At 44.8% G+C, this 18,427-nt stretch overlaps 1 protein-coding gene across 1 annotated transcript; it reads right to left on the bottom strand.

Moving 5' to 3' along the window:
* Positions 1-208: 208 nt before the first annotated feature.
* Positions 209-4,740, bottom strand: LOC118357361 (homeobox protein NANOG-like). Its single transcript, XM_035729332.1, has 4 exons — positions 4,590-4,740; positions 2,220-2,485; positions 739-825; positions 209-601 (listed from the first exon to the last, which is right to left on the bottom strand). The coding sequence occupies exons 1-4, from the start codon at positions 4,738-4,740 to the stop codon at positions 209-211; spliced, it is 897 nt and encodes a 298-aa protein (XP_035585225.1).
* Between the last annotated feature and the right edge of the window lie 13,687 nt (positions 4,741-18,427).

Below are 18,427 nucleotides of genomic sequence, written 5' to 3'. Positions count from 1 at the left end.
CCTATAGCCAGAAACACCTTTTCTCATGTTGTCCAGAGCAGCCACCGCTCCTGAAACCTCTTTGACTCCAATCGTACCCCGTCAGTGGACACAATAAGAACAATGGGAAACAGATTATCGAGGCCGAGATCTAGAGAGGACCCTAGAAGACAAAGCCTAGAAGTAATACCGCCACCACCCAAACTGAGATCGAATAATATACTCATCGTCACGCATCTTTAGGCTCTATGTTCACAGAGTAATTTGGGAACAAATGCATTATTTGCTGGGTACTAAAATACTTAGCGGATTGTTGTATTACACTATGGCTTTCCCCAGAAGTTGTTAAGATGGACTCCAAATCGCTGATGGAATTTTGCTGGAACTGGATCTGGGGCTGCAGGGATTCCTCTCCACAGTTCTGGAGCTGATTGTTCCAGGCTTGGGGGCACCAGGTCTGACTGGCCCAGGAATGGTTGCCCCAAGACTGGCCGTTCCAGGAGTGGTTGCTCCAAGACTGGCTGTTCCAGGTCTGGTTTCCAGGAAGGTTTCCAGAAGTGTTCCTCAGGTATCCCTGGTGGTAGGAATAGAAGCCTGGGTATTGTGCGGTTGCTGTGCTGTTCTGAAAAGGAATAGCAGATTAACTGAAAAGCTCGGAGGAAAATCAGAACCGTGTGTGGTTGGGGTTGTATGGTTTAGCAACGAACAAAACTAAGAAGTCAGTGAAAAGAAAGCAGAAAGATAAAAGCTTCCCATCACCTGAGTCACACTCTTGCTCTCCTTTGGCCAATGGTTTTTCTGCCACCTCTTACATTTCATTCTCTGGTTCTGGAACCAGGTCTTCACCTACCAAAAAAAAGTGACAGGAAAACATAAAATACCAGTCGTGTGGATGTACCAAGGATCAAAGAATATTGTGAACATTTTTTTCCCCTGACAGTATCTAAAGCTCAGGAAAAAGATGAAAACTTCTAGAGTCCTTTCTGCAATCTGGAAACAATTTTCTGTGAATGAATCTCAAAGCCCCTCAAGTCAGCTGGCTGCTTTAATACAGCTAACCCGTTAGAGAAGATATACTACTTATCTACTCACTAGAAAGTTCACGTGTAGATATCTACCCATCCCCCTTTTCATAGTTGAGCCATCCCGCTAGTCACAGTTAAAAGGTTACTTTGCAGTAAAAAAAAAACCTCCCCCCATAAGCACACTGCTTTTTTTTTTTTAATTTTATTTATTTGAGAGAGTGCGAGAGCGAGAACACAAGACGGGGTAGGGTCAGAGGGAGAAGCAGACTGCCCGCTGAGCAGGGATCCCAGTGCGGGACTCAACCACGGGACTTTGGGATCACGACCTGAGCCCAAGTCAGTTGCTTAACCAACTGAGCCACCCAGGCACACCTAAGCACACTTCTGTATTTAATGGGATAATGGTGGTAATTTTAACTCACGAATTATAAAATATACCACTAGAACTATTTAGAAATTATCAAGTTATATAACAGCACACAAAACTTCAATTTCCAGATGATTTATAAACTATAAATTAGAAATGAGATTGAGAAGGACCAGATTATGTATGTACAGGTGTACACACCCACACACTATAAAATTATGAAATGGAGGACTTATCTCCAAGTATGACACCAGTGATAGAAAACCATAAAATATCTGACTATTAGGCAAGAATATGAAAAATTATTAATCTCATTAGTAATCAACTGTACACAGACAAACAAACGATTCCATTTTTTTATTTTAATGAGAAGCAGTATTGGTTAAGGACTCTCCTAAGCTGGAAGATGGAAATATATAGACCTCCTCTGATCAAGGAGAAATCGGAAAACTTTTTGCCATTTTAGCTTGTGCAACAGGGACAACTGGTTAAATAAACTATGGCATAATTAAAGAGAACATTTAAAGATGGTCATGAGGGGCGCCTGGGTGGCTCGTCAAGTGTCTGCCTTGGGCTCAGGTCAGGATCCCAGGGTCCGGGGATGGAGCCTGCCGCATCCGCTCCCCCCCGCCCACCAATCCCCCTTCCTTGTGCCCTCTCTCTGTCAAATAAATAAAAAGCTTAGGAAAAAGAAAAAAAAAAGATGGTCATGAAATGTTACAAAGAAACCACTTTCATATTAAAATTATTTGTAGGGGGTACACAAACAGAGCACACAGATGTTAGTAAAGCTCATCTGCAAAGGAGCTTTTCATTTGTCACTGCAAGGAGAACAAAACACATCCTACCTGCTTATAGCTAAGGTTCAGAATGTTGGAAAGTTCTTGCATCTGCTGGAGACTGAGGTATTTCTGTCTCTGAAATCGATCATTGAGGACGTAGAGTTGGGCCTGAGAGAACACGGTCCTGATCTTCTGTTTCTTGCCCTGGGCCGTATCTTCCTTCCTCACTGTTCTCTCCTCCCCAGAAGTGGGTGGTACTTTTACCCTGGGACTGGTGGAGGAGTCGGGGCTGTCCTGAACACGCAGATCCATGGATGCAGGAAGAGGAGAGACTGGGGAATAAAACAACACTTTTCTCTAAAACTTTGCAGATGCTCAATCATATTCGCAAATTCATTGTTTTCACAGCATTTTTAAAGTCCTCACAACCTCAGAATTAGGTAGTAAAAACTCAGGGACCCTGCACACTTTGCTCATCTTCGGATGATGCCAGCCCACTAAGTGTACTAGTTGTCACCATTTCACATCCAATGGACATGGCCAACAGCCTACCCGCTGGGAAGCAGAGGGGACTCAAACCTCTCTCTCTTTTTTTAATGATTTTATTTTTAAGTAATCTCCACCCAACATGGGGCTCTAATTTACATTGTCGAGATCAAGAGTCACATGCTCCACCGACTGAGCCAGCCAGGTGCCCCTCGAACCTCTTTGGCAAAAGATTTTTACTGCAAATTGATGCTCAAGAGCCTACACTGTGGCTGCTCAGAAAGGTAGGAATGATCACTGGACTCCTTTTTGTAAAATTAATCCTCACCTACATCAGATTCTGGGGACCCTTTAAAAATCCACGGCTGACTACTGCCCAGTTCCAAATACCAGGAGTAGCACGAACTGGGAATTCCGACAGGCTTTCATTTCAGACTCTGTCTTTACTAGCTGTGGGACGCCGTTTCCAGAAGTATTTCTCTCCCTCACAGAGGGAGTTCCTTCACTGATTAAAGCAATGTGACAGAGAAAGTTGTCTAGCGCAGGACCTGGCGTGTATTGACCGTCTAACTAAAAATTAATTTCTGGGCACCTGGGTGGCTCAGATGGTTAAGCGTCTGCCTTCGGCTCAGGTCATGATCCCAGGGTCCTGGGATCGAGTCTCGCATCGGGCTCCCTGCTCCTTGGGAGCCTGCTTCTCCCTCTGCTTCTCTCTCTCTCTCTCTCTCTGTCTCTCATGAATAAATAAATAAAATCTTTAAAAAAAAAATCTAACATTCCAATAAAGGAGATGCTTACTTAGTCCTTCCCCACAGCTTAGTTTTAGGGATAATCATCATGTAAACAATTTAAGTCTTTATCTTTACCGTAAATCTTAAAAAAAATGAGGGGCGCCTGGGTGGCTCAGTTGGTTAAAGCGACTGCCTTCGGCTCAGGTCATGATCCTGCAGTCCCCGGATCAAGTCCCGCATCGGGCTCCCTGCTCAGCAGGGAGTCTGATTCTCCCTCTGACCCTCTTCCCTCTCATGCTCTCTCTCTCTCTCATTCTCTGTCTCTCAAATACATAAATAAAATCTTTAAAAAAAAAAAATCTCAAAAAAATGATAGTTACCACAAACCTTAAGAAATGGTGAAAAGTTTACATTTTCATGTTTAACAACTGCTGCCTGACGGATTTACAAAAATGTACTGCCTTTACAGTGTCCTGAGCACCCACCCCACCCCCCACCCGTGGTTACCATTTAGAAGCCAAACTGGGTTTCACAAATTTGGGCTCTAGCCACTTTGACTGTCAGCAGATTGAACCTTCTGGAATTATCTACCATAAAATGGGACGAACATTTCCCCAGGATGTAGGAGAGACGTGGGCATAGGAGGCTCCCAGAAACTCAGAACTGCCCCGGTGAGTAACACCCACAGAGCCAAGGAGTGGGAGCAGAGCCGGTTACTACTGTCGTACAAAGGCAAAACGTTTCAGTAAGGTGAGATTCATCACTAGCCACGCCATTTCTGGCACCCCGTGAAAAAAGACTAATCAAAAAGGGGATGCTCACCACATCCCCCACCCCAGCTGTGATGCTAGGACTTCTGGCTTAGCACTTAACACCGTTACCGTGTCCTCAGCACTGCGTGAAGATTTAGACATCAGCTCATTTATCACATCACATTTGCGTTTCCACAGCGCCTGTGCACGTAAGCCCTCCAATACCCAGTGAACAGCCGAAATGCCCGCATCCTGGGGCCCTTGTCTCTTGACTGACACCTGGGACAGGTGAACGGGCACCCGCCACCAACTTACAACCAAGACAGGTGCTGAGAGGGTTAACTGAGGACACCCGCTCGTATTAATGGACTATAATTGCTCACGAGGGAAACGAAGGACCCTGACCCTCCTTCGCCTTTCACTTTCCCTCAAGGAAAGCAGCTTTTTGAGGATTCCTTTCCCCTTACCGGTCTCCGCGTGGGGTGTCTCAGCAGATGACATTTGCAGGGACGCATAATTTTCTTCAGGCCCATAAATCTCAGGCATTGGAGAAGAGTCCCTAGAACTGGGTGCTTCGGGGCCAGGCGGGCATTGGGGCAGAGCTGGAGCTGCACTCATGTTGGTGAGTTGAGGGTAGAGGGAAAAAAAAAAAAAGAGCGAGATTGCAAGAAAGGCCCAGGCTTATGGATCTAGGTGGAAGAGCTGAGGAGAGTAGGAAGCCCTCCAGATGTTAGGAGTCTGAGAAAGACAGGATGAAGTGTGTCACCACTGCAACAGTAAGAGCCAACCAGCCCAATGGAACCAGAGGAGAAAATTTGAGAGGCTCTAGATTTATAAGGAAGGCTCCACCATCCTCAGACCGCCCCTCCTGGCTGCCCCACGCCCACACACACCCTTGCGAATTCTCAGTTAATCCTGTCTGCCAGTCTCACCAAAGCCATTGTAATGTAAAAGGTAGCTGCCGGGTAGTCCACACTGGGTGGGGAACGGGGAAACGGGGGCCACAGAACCTTAAGAAAAGGGAAACCCAACAATTACATATTTCTGGGTTCACTACATTTCCATCTTTTCAAATGAAAGATGCACCTGAGACTACCTCAGGTGATTGAACCTTCCACTAGAACCATTAATTTCTTGATTTAAGACCCTTAGGGTCTCAAAATTGAGCTGGTGCTGGCGGAAACTTGAACCAGTAGCTCTCTTTTCCTCTTCCTCCTTCCTCAAAGTCCCCCTAAGGTCACAATAAGACACATGTTGTATGTTGCTAAGGTGTGAGTTGATATCAAAACTAATACTTGTTTTCAAGATCCTCTTATTGTTTTTTAGCTTTCAGAGAGACAGACAGACAAGTCTTTCCCCCAGGACTGTTGTCTCCTTTTTAACAAAAGCCAGAGGAAAGGAGTGGCAGCCTGCTGACCTGCTGACTTTGTGCCCTGCAGGTAATTATGCTTCTGCCGTCAGTATGGGAAATTTGTAAGTAGTTTCTATATACAAGTTGCTGGATAGACTCTTGGCTCAGTTTCCTCATCTGTACCTCTTTCTGCGTGGCTCTAAAAAGTAAAGAAAATAAAGACTAAATCCTCATAATAGTTGACAACACCAGTGATCTACAAATGAGGGCTGTTAAGAGAAAGTCTATCTTTATCCTATGTTCACGATCTCCAAGTTTGAAATTGACTTTTGTTGTGATTACTATTTTAATCCAGTGAACAACATGATAGATTGAGAGCACCCCCTTCTAATTTTATCTGGGACATTCCTAGATGTAAAATAATGAAATTTCTTGACCTGTAAACCAACCCAGTTGAAAAGAGGGAGGTCAAGAAGAACATCCCCTAAGCAAATGATACTCCTGTAAAGGGTCTTGCCAAAGCGTTTGTGACAAGTTCCTTTTAGAATCCGTGTTGGGCCCTCCTCTCTCTTCTTCCTAAGCAAACCTCTTCTTCTGGCCTTTCTTCCCCCACCCCCACCTGGCTCTTTTTTAAATCGACTTTTCTTTCTTTGGCCTGGCATTTCTGTCATGTCCTGCAACCCCACTCCATCCCCGCTCTCAAATTTCGTTTTTTGTTTTTGCTCTTCCTGTATGTTTTCCAAAGGACCACCTTTTATAGTTGGGTTTCAGCATGAACCTATTTATAGACAAAGATAACAGTCTGCAGCTCTCAATTTTCCTCCCCACTCTTAAATTCAATATCCGAGAGGGCGCCTGGGTGGCTCAGGTGGTTAAGCGCCTGCCTTCGGCTCAGGTCATGATCCCAGGGTCCTCGGATCGAGCCCCGCATCGGGCTCCCTGCTCAGCGGAGAGCCTGCTTCTTCCTCTCCCTCTGCCTGCTGTTCTGCCTACTTGTGCGTGCTCTCTCTCTCTGTCAAATAAATAAATAAAATCTTTAAAAAAAAAAAATTCAATATCCGAGAAACCTAAGATTTCTTCTTCTTTTCCAGTCTCCCACTCCTCCAAGTAAACCCTTAGCACATTCCAACGGTGTATTTTCCGGAGATGCAAGCCTGACTAATCCTCGCATACACTCTGCTCCTTGGGTCTCCACCTAGAACTGCTGGCTTTGCTTCTAGAAAAGAGATATTCGTTCTTAAGGATGCCAATCCGTGAGCATAGGCGGATTGCCGGGACCAAAGCACAGAGATCGATTCTTTGTAGTCTTTTCTTTGTCTTCTCAGACCATCATTCCGGAAGGGAAAAGAGTAGGAACACGAGTGTCAAGGAAGAGGTGGGTGGAAATACATTGCGCTCAGGCCAACCGTCTCCGTCTCATTACAGAGTATGAGTCCTTTAAAGGGAGAACGTGAGTGATGGATGGAGTGAACTAAACTTACTGTGGTAATCCTTTTGCAACATCTCCGTCTATCAGTCCATTGTGTTGGCGCACCTTAAACTAATACAGTGCCGTATGTCAATTACTTCTCAATAAAACTGGGGGAAAAGTAAATTAAAAAGCAGAAAACTTGACTTCCTGGCTTTCAGTTGGCACAGTTGGTAAGTAAGTGCAGTCAAGGGCACCAAAGACCTTAGTTTGCCCGCTCTCTTGACCGCAGCTACCAGAGGCCTTGTTCTTTGCTGACGGGGGTCTTTGCCTGAAAACCTGGGCCAAATTCTCCCCCATCCCCCACCTGTGCCTCATTGTATCTAGTCTGGAGTGGAAGACCAAAGGGAAGGGGGCTGGTAGCTAGAAGGCAAACTTACTACATTCTTTGCCCTGGAAAGCAATTTGAATAAGGTTGAGAGAATGCTTAGGAAGGTGTCAGAGACCTTGGATTTGTTGGGGTGTGGGCTCTGTGGGTGGAGGAGGGGTGTGTTACAAGGTGCTTAGAGTCCAGGGCTGCAAATGCAAAAATGATTTTAGATTTTGTTTTCCTAGGAGCATCAGCCAGAAGGGAGAAGAAAAAAAAAGAGCTAAATATTAAAAATGAAAAATATTTTTCAGAAAAGATTCCTCACTTAAAGGTAAGAAATGCACATTAGGCAACATGATCTTTTAAGAGCACAGGTGTCCTAACTTTGCATCAGATTTTGTTGACCCGTCAGGGTAAGGAGGAAGCGACAATCGTCATGAGTATTAATATAGACTTCCCTGCCCCTCGATTTTCAGGCAGAGTGTACACATCAAATGTGGCATTATCAAATTTATTATTAATTCATCACTGGTTGGATCATCAGATTGGTTATTGATTTATCACTGTTTTTACCCTTCACCCATTGTCCATTCGCATTTACTCCAGTGTATCCAAACCGAGAGGCATTCACCTGTTTTCACTTAATTCTCCTGTAAGTCTCTGTTCCTGCTTCTCTCTTCTTTACATTGTTTCACTCTACCTAATAAACCCAATCTTTACGTCACTGTTTCTTGTCCGTATGTGTGCAAACATGTGTGTGTTTGTAGATCTATTTCGTGATTTTTAACATTTATTGGCTAGGAACTATTAATTTATTTATTGCTTATTCAGCTAATAATTCATGAGTGCCTATCATGTGCCGGAGAGAAAAGAAATAATTAAACAACATCTCCACTTTTGAGGAGCTAGCAGTTTCGTAAAGTAGATCAAAATAGACCAAAAAGACAGTTATATTGTCATGCGATGAGTACTGAACATAAAGAAAACAAAAAACGAGGTACGTACTAGATGCTAAGGGAGAACAAACAAGGGAAGGTATGGCCAGGGAGGGGAATCAGAAAAGACTACTTGGAGGATTTTCGACTGAGCCAAGATGGAAAAAATGTTGAGAGCAGGGGGGATGCGAATTCCAGCGAATGAACACTTTTGTCAAAGGCGGTGTCAGTATCTTAGAGAAAATAATGGGTCATTGGAAAATAGGGTTGAGAGACCTGAAAGGTAATGAAGTGACCACAAATAGTATAACAAAAACAAAGACAAAAAACCCCTGCACATTTAGAATTAAATCTTCTCTCCTTAATTTATACTCTATTGGTGTTCCACCGGCTAATCTGTCTCCCTGTCTCCTTTCTGGTTCTTCTCAACCACCCCCACCCCCCCGCCACCCGCCTGACATCTAAAAGTCAGAGTGTACCAAAGCTTCGTTTTCAAACCGCTTTTGTTTCTCTCTCTCTCTTTCTTTCTTCGTTTTTAAAAAGATTTTATTTATTTGAGAGAGAGCGAGTGCGCAAAAGTGGAGGGATGGGCAGAGGGAGAAGCGGACTCCCCACTGAGCCGGGAGCCCTGATGCAGGGTTGGATCCCAGGACCCTGAGATAAGTCAGATGCTTAACCAACTGAGCCACCCAGGCGGCCCCGCAACTCTATGCTTTTTTTTTTTTTAAGATTTTATTTATTTATTCATGAAAGACAGAGAGGCAGAGGGAGAAGCAGGCTCCCAAGGAGCAGGGAGCCCGACGCGGGACTCGATCCCCGGACCCTGAGATCATGACCTGAGCCGAAGGCAGACGCTTAACCAGCTGAGCCCCCCGAGCGGCCCTGCAACTCTATGCTTTTGACTTTAAATGTACGTCTTTATCCCAGACCTGTTCCCCAAACTCAATCTCATTTATTCAGCTGCCTATATAACATCCCCATTTGGATTTCTAAAAGGCATCACAAAATGAATATTTCAAATGAATATTGAAATATTAGACGGGTGCTTCCTATAGTGTTCTCCATCTCAGTGTATGACAATTCCATCTTTTTAGTTGCTCAGGTCAAAACCTTAATTCCCACTTTATTGACTGTGCCTTCAAAATGTCTAGAATTCAGGGCGCCTGGGTGGCTCAGTTGGTTAAGCGACTGCCTTCGGCTCAGGGCATGATCCTGGGGTCCCGGGATCGAGTCCCACATCGGGCTCCCTCTGACCCGCTTCCCTCTCGTGCTCTCTATCTCTCATTCTCTCTCTCAAATAAATAAATAAAATCTTTAAAAAAATGTCTAGAATTCAGTTGCTTCTTTCTTTTAATCCTTTGTGTCCTCCAGTGTTTCTTTTTTTTTTAAGTTTTTTTTTTAGATTTTTTGTTTGTTTATTTGACAGAGAGCTAGAGAGAGAGCACAAGTAGGCAGAGAGGCAGGCAGAGGGAGAGGGAGAAGCAGGCTCTCCGCCGAGCAGAGAACCCGAAGCGGGGCTCGAACCCAGGACCCTGGGATCATGACCTGAGCCAAAGGCAGCAACTCAACCAACTGAGCTACCCAGGCGCTCCCCCCACTGTTTCTTTTTCAAATTCTTGGAGTGAGTTTTGATCACATGAACTAGGGCTTGGAGAACCAGTAGAGTAGCAAGAAATGGTTCTTTCTTTTAAAGAACATTCATATATTTTATTATTGCCTGCGTCACAGGAGAGCTGGGGGCTTGAGATTACCTGTGACCTCTGGCAAGTGTGCCAACCCAAGCTGCACTCGACCTTTGCTGACATCTCCAAGATTACCACTCTTTCCACATCACCATCTATCTATCCCTTGGATTATTCCAATAGCCTCCCAAACGGGTCTCCCTGTTTGCACCCTAGCCTTCCTATAATCTAGTCTTAAAGTACTGGCCAGAAGGAATTTTTGTGAAGACAAGTCCTATCAAACTATTCCTTAGCTCAAAATCGTCTTTCGGTGTTCTCACATTTAGAGTAACAAGACGAAGTTCTGGATTACCTGAACCCTTTTGTGGCCTTGTACTTAACCTCCAACCTGTCACCTTGTGTTCTCCTCCACCCTCATGAAACTGCCTCCTTGCCGATCCTGGAACAAGCCAGAAAATCTCCTGAATCAGGGCTTTTGCTATCACTCTTACCTCTTGCTGATCTGTTCTCCCCCAGAAATATACCCGGGTTGATCTCTTGCCTCCTTTACATCTTTTTTTTTTTTTTTTAAGGTTTTATTTATTTATTTGAGAGAGAAAGAGAGCGTGAGAGCTCGCGCGCGCGCGCGAGAGAGCCCTTGAGAGAGCCAGCACGAGCGGGGGAGGGGCAGAGGCAGAGGGAGAAGCAGGCTCTCAGATGAGCAAGGAGCCTGATGCGGGGCTCGATCCCAGGACCCTGGGATCATGACCTGAGCCGAAGGCAGATGCTTAACGACTGAGCCACCCAGGCGCCCTCTTTTCCATCTTTAATATTACCTTCTCAATAATGTCTCCCACTCCCTATCCTTTTCCTCTTGATTTATCTTTACAACTCTTGTCACCGTCTTGCACAATATATATTATCTAGGGGCGCCTGGGTGGCTCAGTCGTTAAGCGTCTGCCTTCGGCTCCTGTCATAATCCCGGGGGCCTGGGATTGAGCCCCGCAATGGGCTCCCTGCTCAGTGGGGAGCCTGCTTCTCCCTCTCCCACTCCCCCTGCTTGTGTTCCCTCTCTCACTGTGTCTCTCTCTGTCAAATAACTGAATAAAATCTTAAAATATATATATATATATTATCTCTCATCTATCTATATTTCTATCATCTGTCTGTCAGCTTCTATTTCCCTACAACGAAAACATAAGCTGAGGGGTGCCTGGCGGGCTCAGTGGGAAGCGTGTGTGACTCTTGATCTCAGGGTCGTGAGTTTGAGCCCCATGTTGGGTCTACGTAGAGATTACTAAAATAAATAAACTTTAAAAGAATTGTTAAAATATAAGCTATGTGTTGGGACTCTGGCTGGTTCAGTCATCAGAGCGTGTGACTCTTGATCTCGGGGTTGTGAGTTCAAGCTCCATGTTGGGTGTAGAGTTTACTGAAATAAATCATAAAAACTTAACAAATAGGGGCACCTGGGTGGCTCAGTCGTTAAGCGTCTGCCTTCGGCTCAGGTCATGGTCTCAGGGTCCTGGGATCAAGTCCCACATCGGGCTCCCTGCTCAGTGGGAGGGCTGCTTCTCCCTCTCCCACTCCCCTGCTTGTGTTCCTGCTCTCGCTGTCTCTGTCTCTGTCAAATAAATAAATAAAAATCTTAAAAAATAATAAAAATAAAAATCATATATGTGTGTATGCGTGTGTGTGTGTATAAGCTATGTGAGGGCAATTATTTTCATTTTTGCCAGTTTTGTTCAGTGTAGTATCCCTACCCCTAGAAGAGTGTGGACCATTGGCCGCCATCATCAGCATCACCTGTGAGCTTGTTCGGGACATAAATGGGTGGGCTTTACCACAGAACTACTGAATAGTAATGTCTGGTGGGGGTGACTGAGGATCTGGTTAAAAAGTTCTCCAGGGGCGCCGGAGTGGCTCAGTCAGTTAAGCGTCTGCCTTTGGCTCAGGTCATGGTCCCAGAGGCCTGGGATCCAGCCCTGCCTGAGGCTCCATGCTCAGCAGGGAGCCCGCTTCTCCCTCTGCTGCCACTCGCCCTGCTTCTGTGCTCTCTCGCTCCCTCTCTCTCTCACTCTCGCTCTACCTCAAATAAATAAATAAAATCTTTTTTAAAAAATTAAAAGTTCTCCAGGTGGAGCAGCTGGTGGCTCAGTCGGTTGAGTGTCCGATTCTTGATTTGGGATCTAGGTCATGATCTCAGCTTAGTGGGATTGAGCCCCAGGTCCGCTCTGCACTGAGTGTGGAGTCCGCTTGTCCCTCGCCCTCGGCTTCGCCTCCCCAACCCCCGTGCTCTTTCTCCCTCTCAAGTAAATAAATAAATAACATCTTTTTAAAAAAAGAAAGTTCTCCAGGTGATTCTTTAGCATGCCTTTCTTTAAAAACTGTCTGGAAAGGCACTAGGAAGACAGTAGATATTTGATCATTATTTGTTGATGAAGGAATGGGTTTAAATGAGACCTAGGTCTTTGTAAGCAAATAGAGTGTAGAAGCCATTTCCTTACATTTAAATATTAAATTGCATTTCAAATGTAATATACAAAATAATCTTTAAAAAGCAACAATGCTCTTTGCCTCAAGTTGGCTAAACTAAATTCAGTGAGCCTGAAGCTCTTCTAATCTTTCTGGCCCCTCTGGGAGATAGATTACTCTCAATTTACCTGTGTTATCCAGATGAATGACACAGCCATCAAAGCTGCTCTGATAGGTGGGCGCCTGGGTGGCTCAGTTGGTTAAGCAACTGCCTTCGGCTCAGGTCATGATCCTGGAGTCCCGGGATCGAGGCCCACATCGGGCTCCCTGCTCGGCGGGGAGTCTGCTTCTCCCTCTGACCCTCTTCCCTCTTGTGCTCTCTATCTCTCATTCTATCTCTCTCAAATAAATAAATAAATAAAATCTTAAAAAAAAAAAAAGCTGCTCTGATAGAGATTACAAATGGAATTACAAAAGCATATTCTCCACTTACTTTGCCTGTTATAGCTACAATAGCAAAACCACACATTTTTCCCGAAAAGAAACTTATTATAAAAATCTTCACACTTAACATAGTGGTCAATATGCTAAACCCTCCTAATGTATCTGTCATCCCATTCAAATAATTTATTCATGGCCACTCTTGGTTCATCAGTGACTTTACCATGAGCAAATGTTTTGAAGTTCAGTAAAAAATCCACCCAACAAAATATGTGAGACATCATTGATCCCTTTTTCCACCATCCAAACTTCTATTCAGCTCTGTCACAATAATCTTACTTTCCAACGCTTCTCCGGGCTGCCATCTGAATGTTGACCACCACTCCCTCGGTCCTCGGTCAGGTACCATCTCTTGCCCAGACCTCTGGACACTTCCAGTAAGCCTTCCACAGACTGAACCAACTGTGTACCAGAGTGATCTTTCTTTCTTTCTTTCTTTAGATTTTATTTATTAGAGCAAGAGAGCACACAAGCTGGGGGAGGGGCAGAAGGAGAGGAAGAAGCGGACTCCCCGCTGAGCAGGGAGCCCACACACGAGCCTGATGCAAGCCTGACCTGATGCGAGCCCGAGGCTTCGTGCCGGGATCATGACCTGAGCGGAAGGCAGACACTCAACCAACTGAGCCATGCAGGAGCCCCTGGAGTGATCTGCTTTCAATTCAGCCCCACCATCCCTCTGCTTCAGTGTTGTCTAAGGAAGCGCACTCTCTTCCTAACTCTCAAGTCTGCTCTGAGCTTTGGCAAATTGCTCTACCCAAACAATCCCCTCTTTCCTGAATGCTTTGCCCCCCTTTCTTTGGTTCATTCTTAGTTGTCTTTTTTTTTTTTTTTTTTTTAAGTTTTCTCCCCCATTAGTTATCTTTTAAGACACGGATCAGTTGTCACCTTCCACAGTCCCCTTCTCCCAGTGAATTAAGTATTTCCCTTCTGTGTCTAAATCTTCCCATAGCAGTGGTCACTGTGCATTTTAGTTATACGTATTTGTGTTTGGAATAATAACTCCTTCAAGGCCTGGTTTGTTACTATAACCTAATGCCATGTCATTCAAAGTATAGTCCTTTCTGGCAACATCAGCATCCCCTGAGAGCTTGTTAGAAATTGAAATCCTGGGCTCGCTGTTAACCTCAGACTAGTCAATCAGAATCTCTGGGAGTGGGACCCAAGAATCTGTCTTAAAGGAGTCTGTAATTCTTGTGCCTCCTGAAGTTTGAGAACCATTGCTCTTAGAGAGACTACAGTGCTTAGGTGCAAAAAAAACAAAAAAAATCTCACTGGGCGCCTGGGTGGCTCAGATGGTTAAGCGTCTGCCTTCAGCTCAGGTCATGATCCTGGAGTCCTGGAATCGGGTCCCGCATCGGGCTCCCTTCTCCTTGGGAGCCTGCTTCTCCTTCTGCCTCTCTCTCTCTCTGTCTCTCATGAAGAAATAAATAAAATCTTTAAGGGGCAGCAGGGTGGTTCAGATGGTTAAGCATCTGCCTTCAGCTCAGGTCATGATCCCAGGGTCCTGGGATCGAGCCCCACATCGGGCTCCTGACTCAGCGGGGAGTCTGCTTCTCCCTCTGCCAATGCCTCTCCCACTGCTCATGCTCTCTCTCTCTCTCTCTCTCTCTCTCTCTGTATCTGTGTCTCAAATGAATAAATAAAATCTTTAAAAAAAAATCTTAAAAAAATCTCATACGTATTTATTGAATTAATGAATTTGCTCTTATGTTTAAAACACTGATATTCAGGAAATTGGGGAATTACAAGAATTCTCAAAAAGAAAAAAATCCCCAAAGAACAACTTCCCTGTGATTCTGTTTTGTATTTGTCAAAGTTTAACTAAAGGCTTTTACTATTTAAGAACTAAATTATTATGTGTAGCAAATTCTAAGGTCTCCCTGTGGAGACCTCCAAGGGTAAACTGAATTGTCAAAGAGCCCTTGACCCTGAGAAACACTACTGAGATTAAGGCGTTACTGCCTCTTTCCCACCCTACCCTCAAGGGATCTTTGACCCAATGTAAAAAGGGATTCCTTTTCACCCCTATTTGGACAAGCCTCCAGGGAGGGGAGGAACACCTAGGAATGTCTACCAAAATTTAGCAAAGTATAAAATTGCCCTGGAACAATGTGGTATAATTGGCCCCGAAGAGAATGGGCTCCATGGTTTCTCAGTAGGTGTGAGAGCAGGAGAAAGAACTTGGAAAAAGGAGGTGGTTGGAGGGGCTAAGGCAAGTGGAGGTGGTGGTTGGGGTGGCATGGAAAAGGGAAAAATTTGCACCTTAGTGGTTGCTCTAATTAGCTGGTAGTGGGATGAAATAAAGCTGTTAACCCTTGAATTACCACACCTAAATATTTTACTTCACATCAGAGTATTCTTTTTTTTTTTAAGATTTTATTTATTTATTTGACAAAGACACCGAAAGAGCACAAGCAGGGGGAGCAGCAGAAGGAGAGGAAGAAGCAGGCCCCTTTCTGAGCAGGGAGCCTGCTGCGGGACTCGATCCCAGGACCCTGGGATCATGACCTGAGCCGAAGGCAGATACTTAACCATCTGAACCACCCAGGCGCCCAACATCAGAGTATTCTAATATTATAAAAGGAATAGAGGAAGAGGGAACAAGAGGGTCCTGTGTTCCACGACTAAATAAATTTTTTTTTTAAGATTTTACTTATTTGTCAGAGAGAGAGAGAGAGAGAGAGCCCAAGCGGAGGAGAATGGCAGGCAGAGGGAGCAGCAGACTCCCTGCTGAGCAAGGAGCCCAATGAGGGACTTGATCCCAGGGCCCTGGGACCATGACTTGAGCTGAAGGCAGATGCTTAACCGACTGAGCCACCCAGGCGCCCCCAGGAATAAATAAATTTAATTGTGTAAGAGTTCCATGCTAAGGCAAATAGTGTGATCTTGAAAAAGGAATTCTTTTTTTTTAAGATTTTTTTTTTTAAGTAATGTCTATGCCCAACATGGGGCTCGAACTCACAACCCCAAGAGTTGCATGCCCTTCCGACTGAGCCAGTCAGGCGCCATAGGAATTCAAATTTAAGGAAGCATTTGTTGAATGTACTACTGAGGGTTACAGCCAGAAGATGAGGCAAAGCTATTTTTTAAATTAAAATTGAGAAATAACTTCCATATAATGAACAAATCTCAAGTTGTACAGCTTGACGAATTTTTTACTTATGTATACAAATCAACTGACAGCCACCCAAATGAAGAGAGCAGCCACTTCCAGCACCTGAGGAGGCCAGCTTGCATTTTTGTTAAATGCTCAGAATCTCAAAATCCAATGTCCCTTAGACCATTGTCAATTTCTTTTATGTTTCAGACACGAAGTTAAGATAGCCTGAATTTTTATTAAAAAAAAATTTTTTTTTAAGTAGCCCCATGCCCAACATTGGGCTTGAACTCAGGACCCGGACAACAAGAGCTGCATGCTCTAGGGACTGAGCCAACCAGGTGAGCCTGCCAGCCTGATTCTACCCAGTCGCTATGTGACAAGTGGTTTCCCATTTCTATGCTTCGTTTTCCTTCATATGAGTAACAAGAAGTGAGAATTATCATACATACAAACTGATCAGATGTGGACATGGCATATTGGAAACACTCCATAAATGTTTGCCACTTTATTTTCTCTATGCAAGTTATATTTTAGGGAATCCATTAATTCATTCACTCAACACATATCTCTTAAGCATGTCTGAAATGTCAAGTGCTAGGAGAAAGAAACGAATTATGCATGCTCCCTGTACCAAAGCATTTTATAATGTAGTATAGAAAAGAAGCCATGTGAACGGATGAGCGCCTTAAGATATTACGGAACTGTGGTGAGAGTGTGTGCAAGATACAGCAGGAGTAGAAAGGAGGGACTTCTATCTTGGAGGGAAATCAGTTAAGAGTATCAAATATCATCATACCCTGCAGCTGTCAGCTCCCTCAGGTTCTGGCCCAGAAGCGCTGAAGCTGAACCGCTATGGCTGCAGGCTGCCGCATGCCCTGGGCCACATCCCCTTGCCGACCCGGGCGCTCCTCCTCTGTCCTCACCGCCTCTGAAACCGCTGGTGGTGTTCGCGCTCCGCGGTCCCCATGCTGGCGTGGGGACCCAGTGTGCCCGCATCAGCGAGAAATATGGCCACACACACCCTTCTGCAGGAGAACTTCGTGATGAAAAGGAAGAACCCAGATTCACAGGGCGGTGAACTCATTGAAAAGTACATTAAAGGGGCGCCTGGGTGACTCAGAAGTTAAGCGTCTGCCTTTGGCTCAGGTCGTGATCCCGGGGTAATCTCTACACCCAGCATGGGGCTCAAGCTCCAGAACAAGAGTCCCATGATCTTCCCACTGAGCCAGCCAGGTGCCCCATAGGCGCGTCTTTTTTTCTATTGTTTTCTTTGTTTTTTTTAGATTTTTATTTATTTGAGAGAGAGCCAGAGAGAGCACAAGCAGAGGGAGCAGCAGACTCTATGCTGAGCAGGGAGCCCGATGTAGGGCTCGATCCCAGGACCCTGGGATCAGGACCTAAGCCGAAGGCAGACGCTCAACTCACAGAGCCACCCAGGCACCCCTTTATTCTATTTTCTTGTTTTTAAGATTTTATTTTTTAAGTAATCTCTACAAACAAGGTGGGACTCGAACTTACAGCTCTGAGATCAAGAGTTGCAGGCTCTGGGACACGTGGGTGGCTCAGTCAGTTCAACCTCTGCCTTCTGCTCAGGCCACGATCCCAGAGCCCTGGGATCGAGCCCCACACTGGGCTCCCTGCTTAGCATGGAGTCTGCCTCTCCCTCTGCTTGACTCTCTCAACTCTGACAAATAGATCAAATCTTAAAAAAAAAAAAAAAAAGAGTTGCATGCTCTTCGTACTGAGCCAGGCAGACACTCCTTCTGATGAGGTTTTTGATGAAGTTGTGAAGGTTTTTGTTTGACAAAAAAAGACTAGCTCTAAAGCTGAAAGCATCCTTGAAATCATGCTTGAATATTGCTTTGATGGCTGCTATTTCAACCCCCCCTTTGTAAAAAAATTTTTTTAAGATTTTATTTGTTTATTTGACAGAGAGCATGCCAGCACAAGCAGGGGGAGCAGCAGAGAGAGAGGGAGAAGCGGACTCCATGCTGAGCAGGGAGCCCAATGCGGGGCACCCAATGCGGGGCTCGATCCAAGGACCTTGCGATCATGACCTGAGCCGAGGGAAGTCGCTTCACCGACGCAGCCACCCAGGCACCCCTTTCAACCTCCTTTCAAGGCACTTTTAATCTTTCATAATTACATCTCCATTAATGGCTGGAAAAATATGTAATAAGACAAATTAAGTTTTTTTATCTCAATTTTTTTTGGTCGCAGGAGTAGACAGCCAATTCAGGTCTCGCTTCATCTGAGCTATGGTGCTCACAAAACAAAGGATATCAGCTAGTTCTTTGTTTTTACTCAAACATATCCCTTTTATAGTTTGTACCTTGCGTAAGCAAAACTTGTTGGTATATTTGTATATCCCTTTAGTAATTACATGTTAGGATTAGGGATTCTCCACATCCTCCTTTACTTTAAGGTTTTAAATTTCCAACCTGTTAAGTGAAGTTGTGGACCAAATTCCAAAGGGAGTTTTTGTGTAGTCAGTTCTTACAAAA

The sequence above is a fragment of the Zalophus californianus genome, chromosome 9, assembly GCF_009762305.2.
Source record: "Zalophus californianus isolate mZalCal1 chromosome 9, mZalCal1.pri.v2, whole genome shotgun sequence".
Taxonomy (NCBI): Eukaryota; Metazoa; Chordata; class Mammalia; order Carnivora; family Otariidae; genus Zalophus; species Zalophus californianus.
The sequence above is the reverse complement of the archived record's forward strand: the minus strand, read 5'-3'. Positions and strand labels throughout refer to the sequence as shown.

Coding starts and splice junctions, on each gene's coding strand:
- LOC118357361 (XM_035729332.1), bottom strand. CDS start 4,740: ATGAGTGCAGCTCCAGCTCTGCCCCAATGCCCGCCTGGCCCCGAAGCA. Junction 826..2,219: donor TGAACCTTAGCTATAAGCAG/GTAGGATGTGTT, acceptor TTTTTTTGGTAG/GTGAAGACCTGGTTCCAGAA. Junction 602..738: donor AGAGCAAGAGTGTGACTCAG/GTGATGGGAAGC, acceptor ATTCCTTTTCAG/AACAGCACAGCAACCGCACA.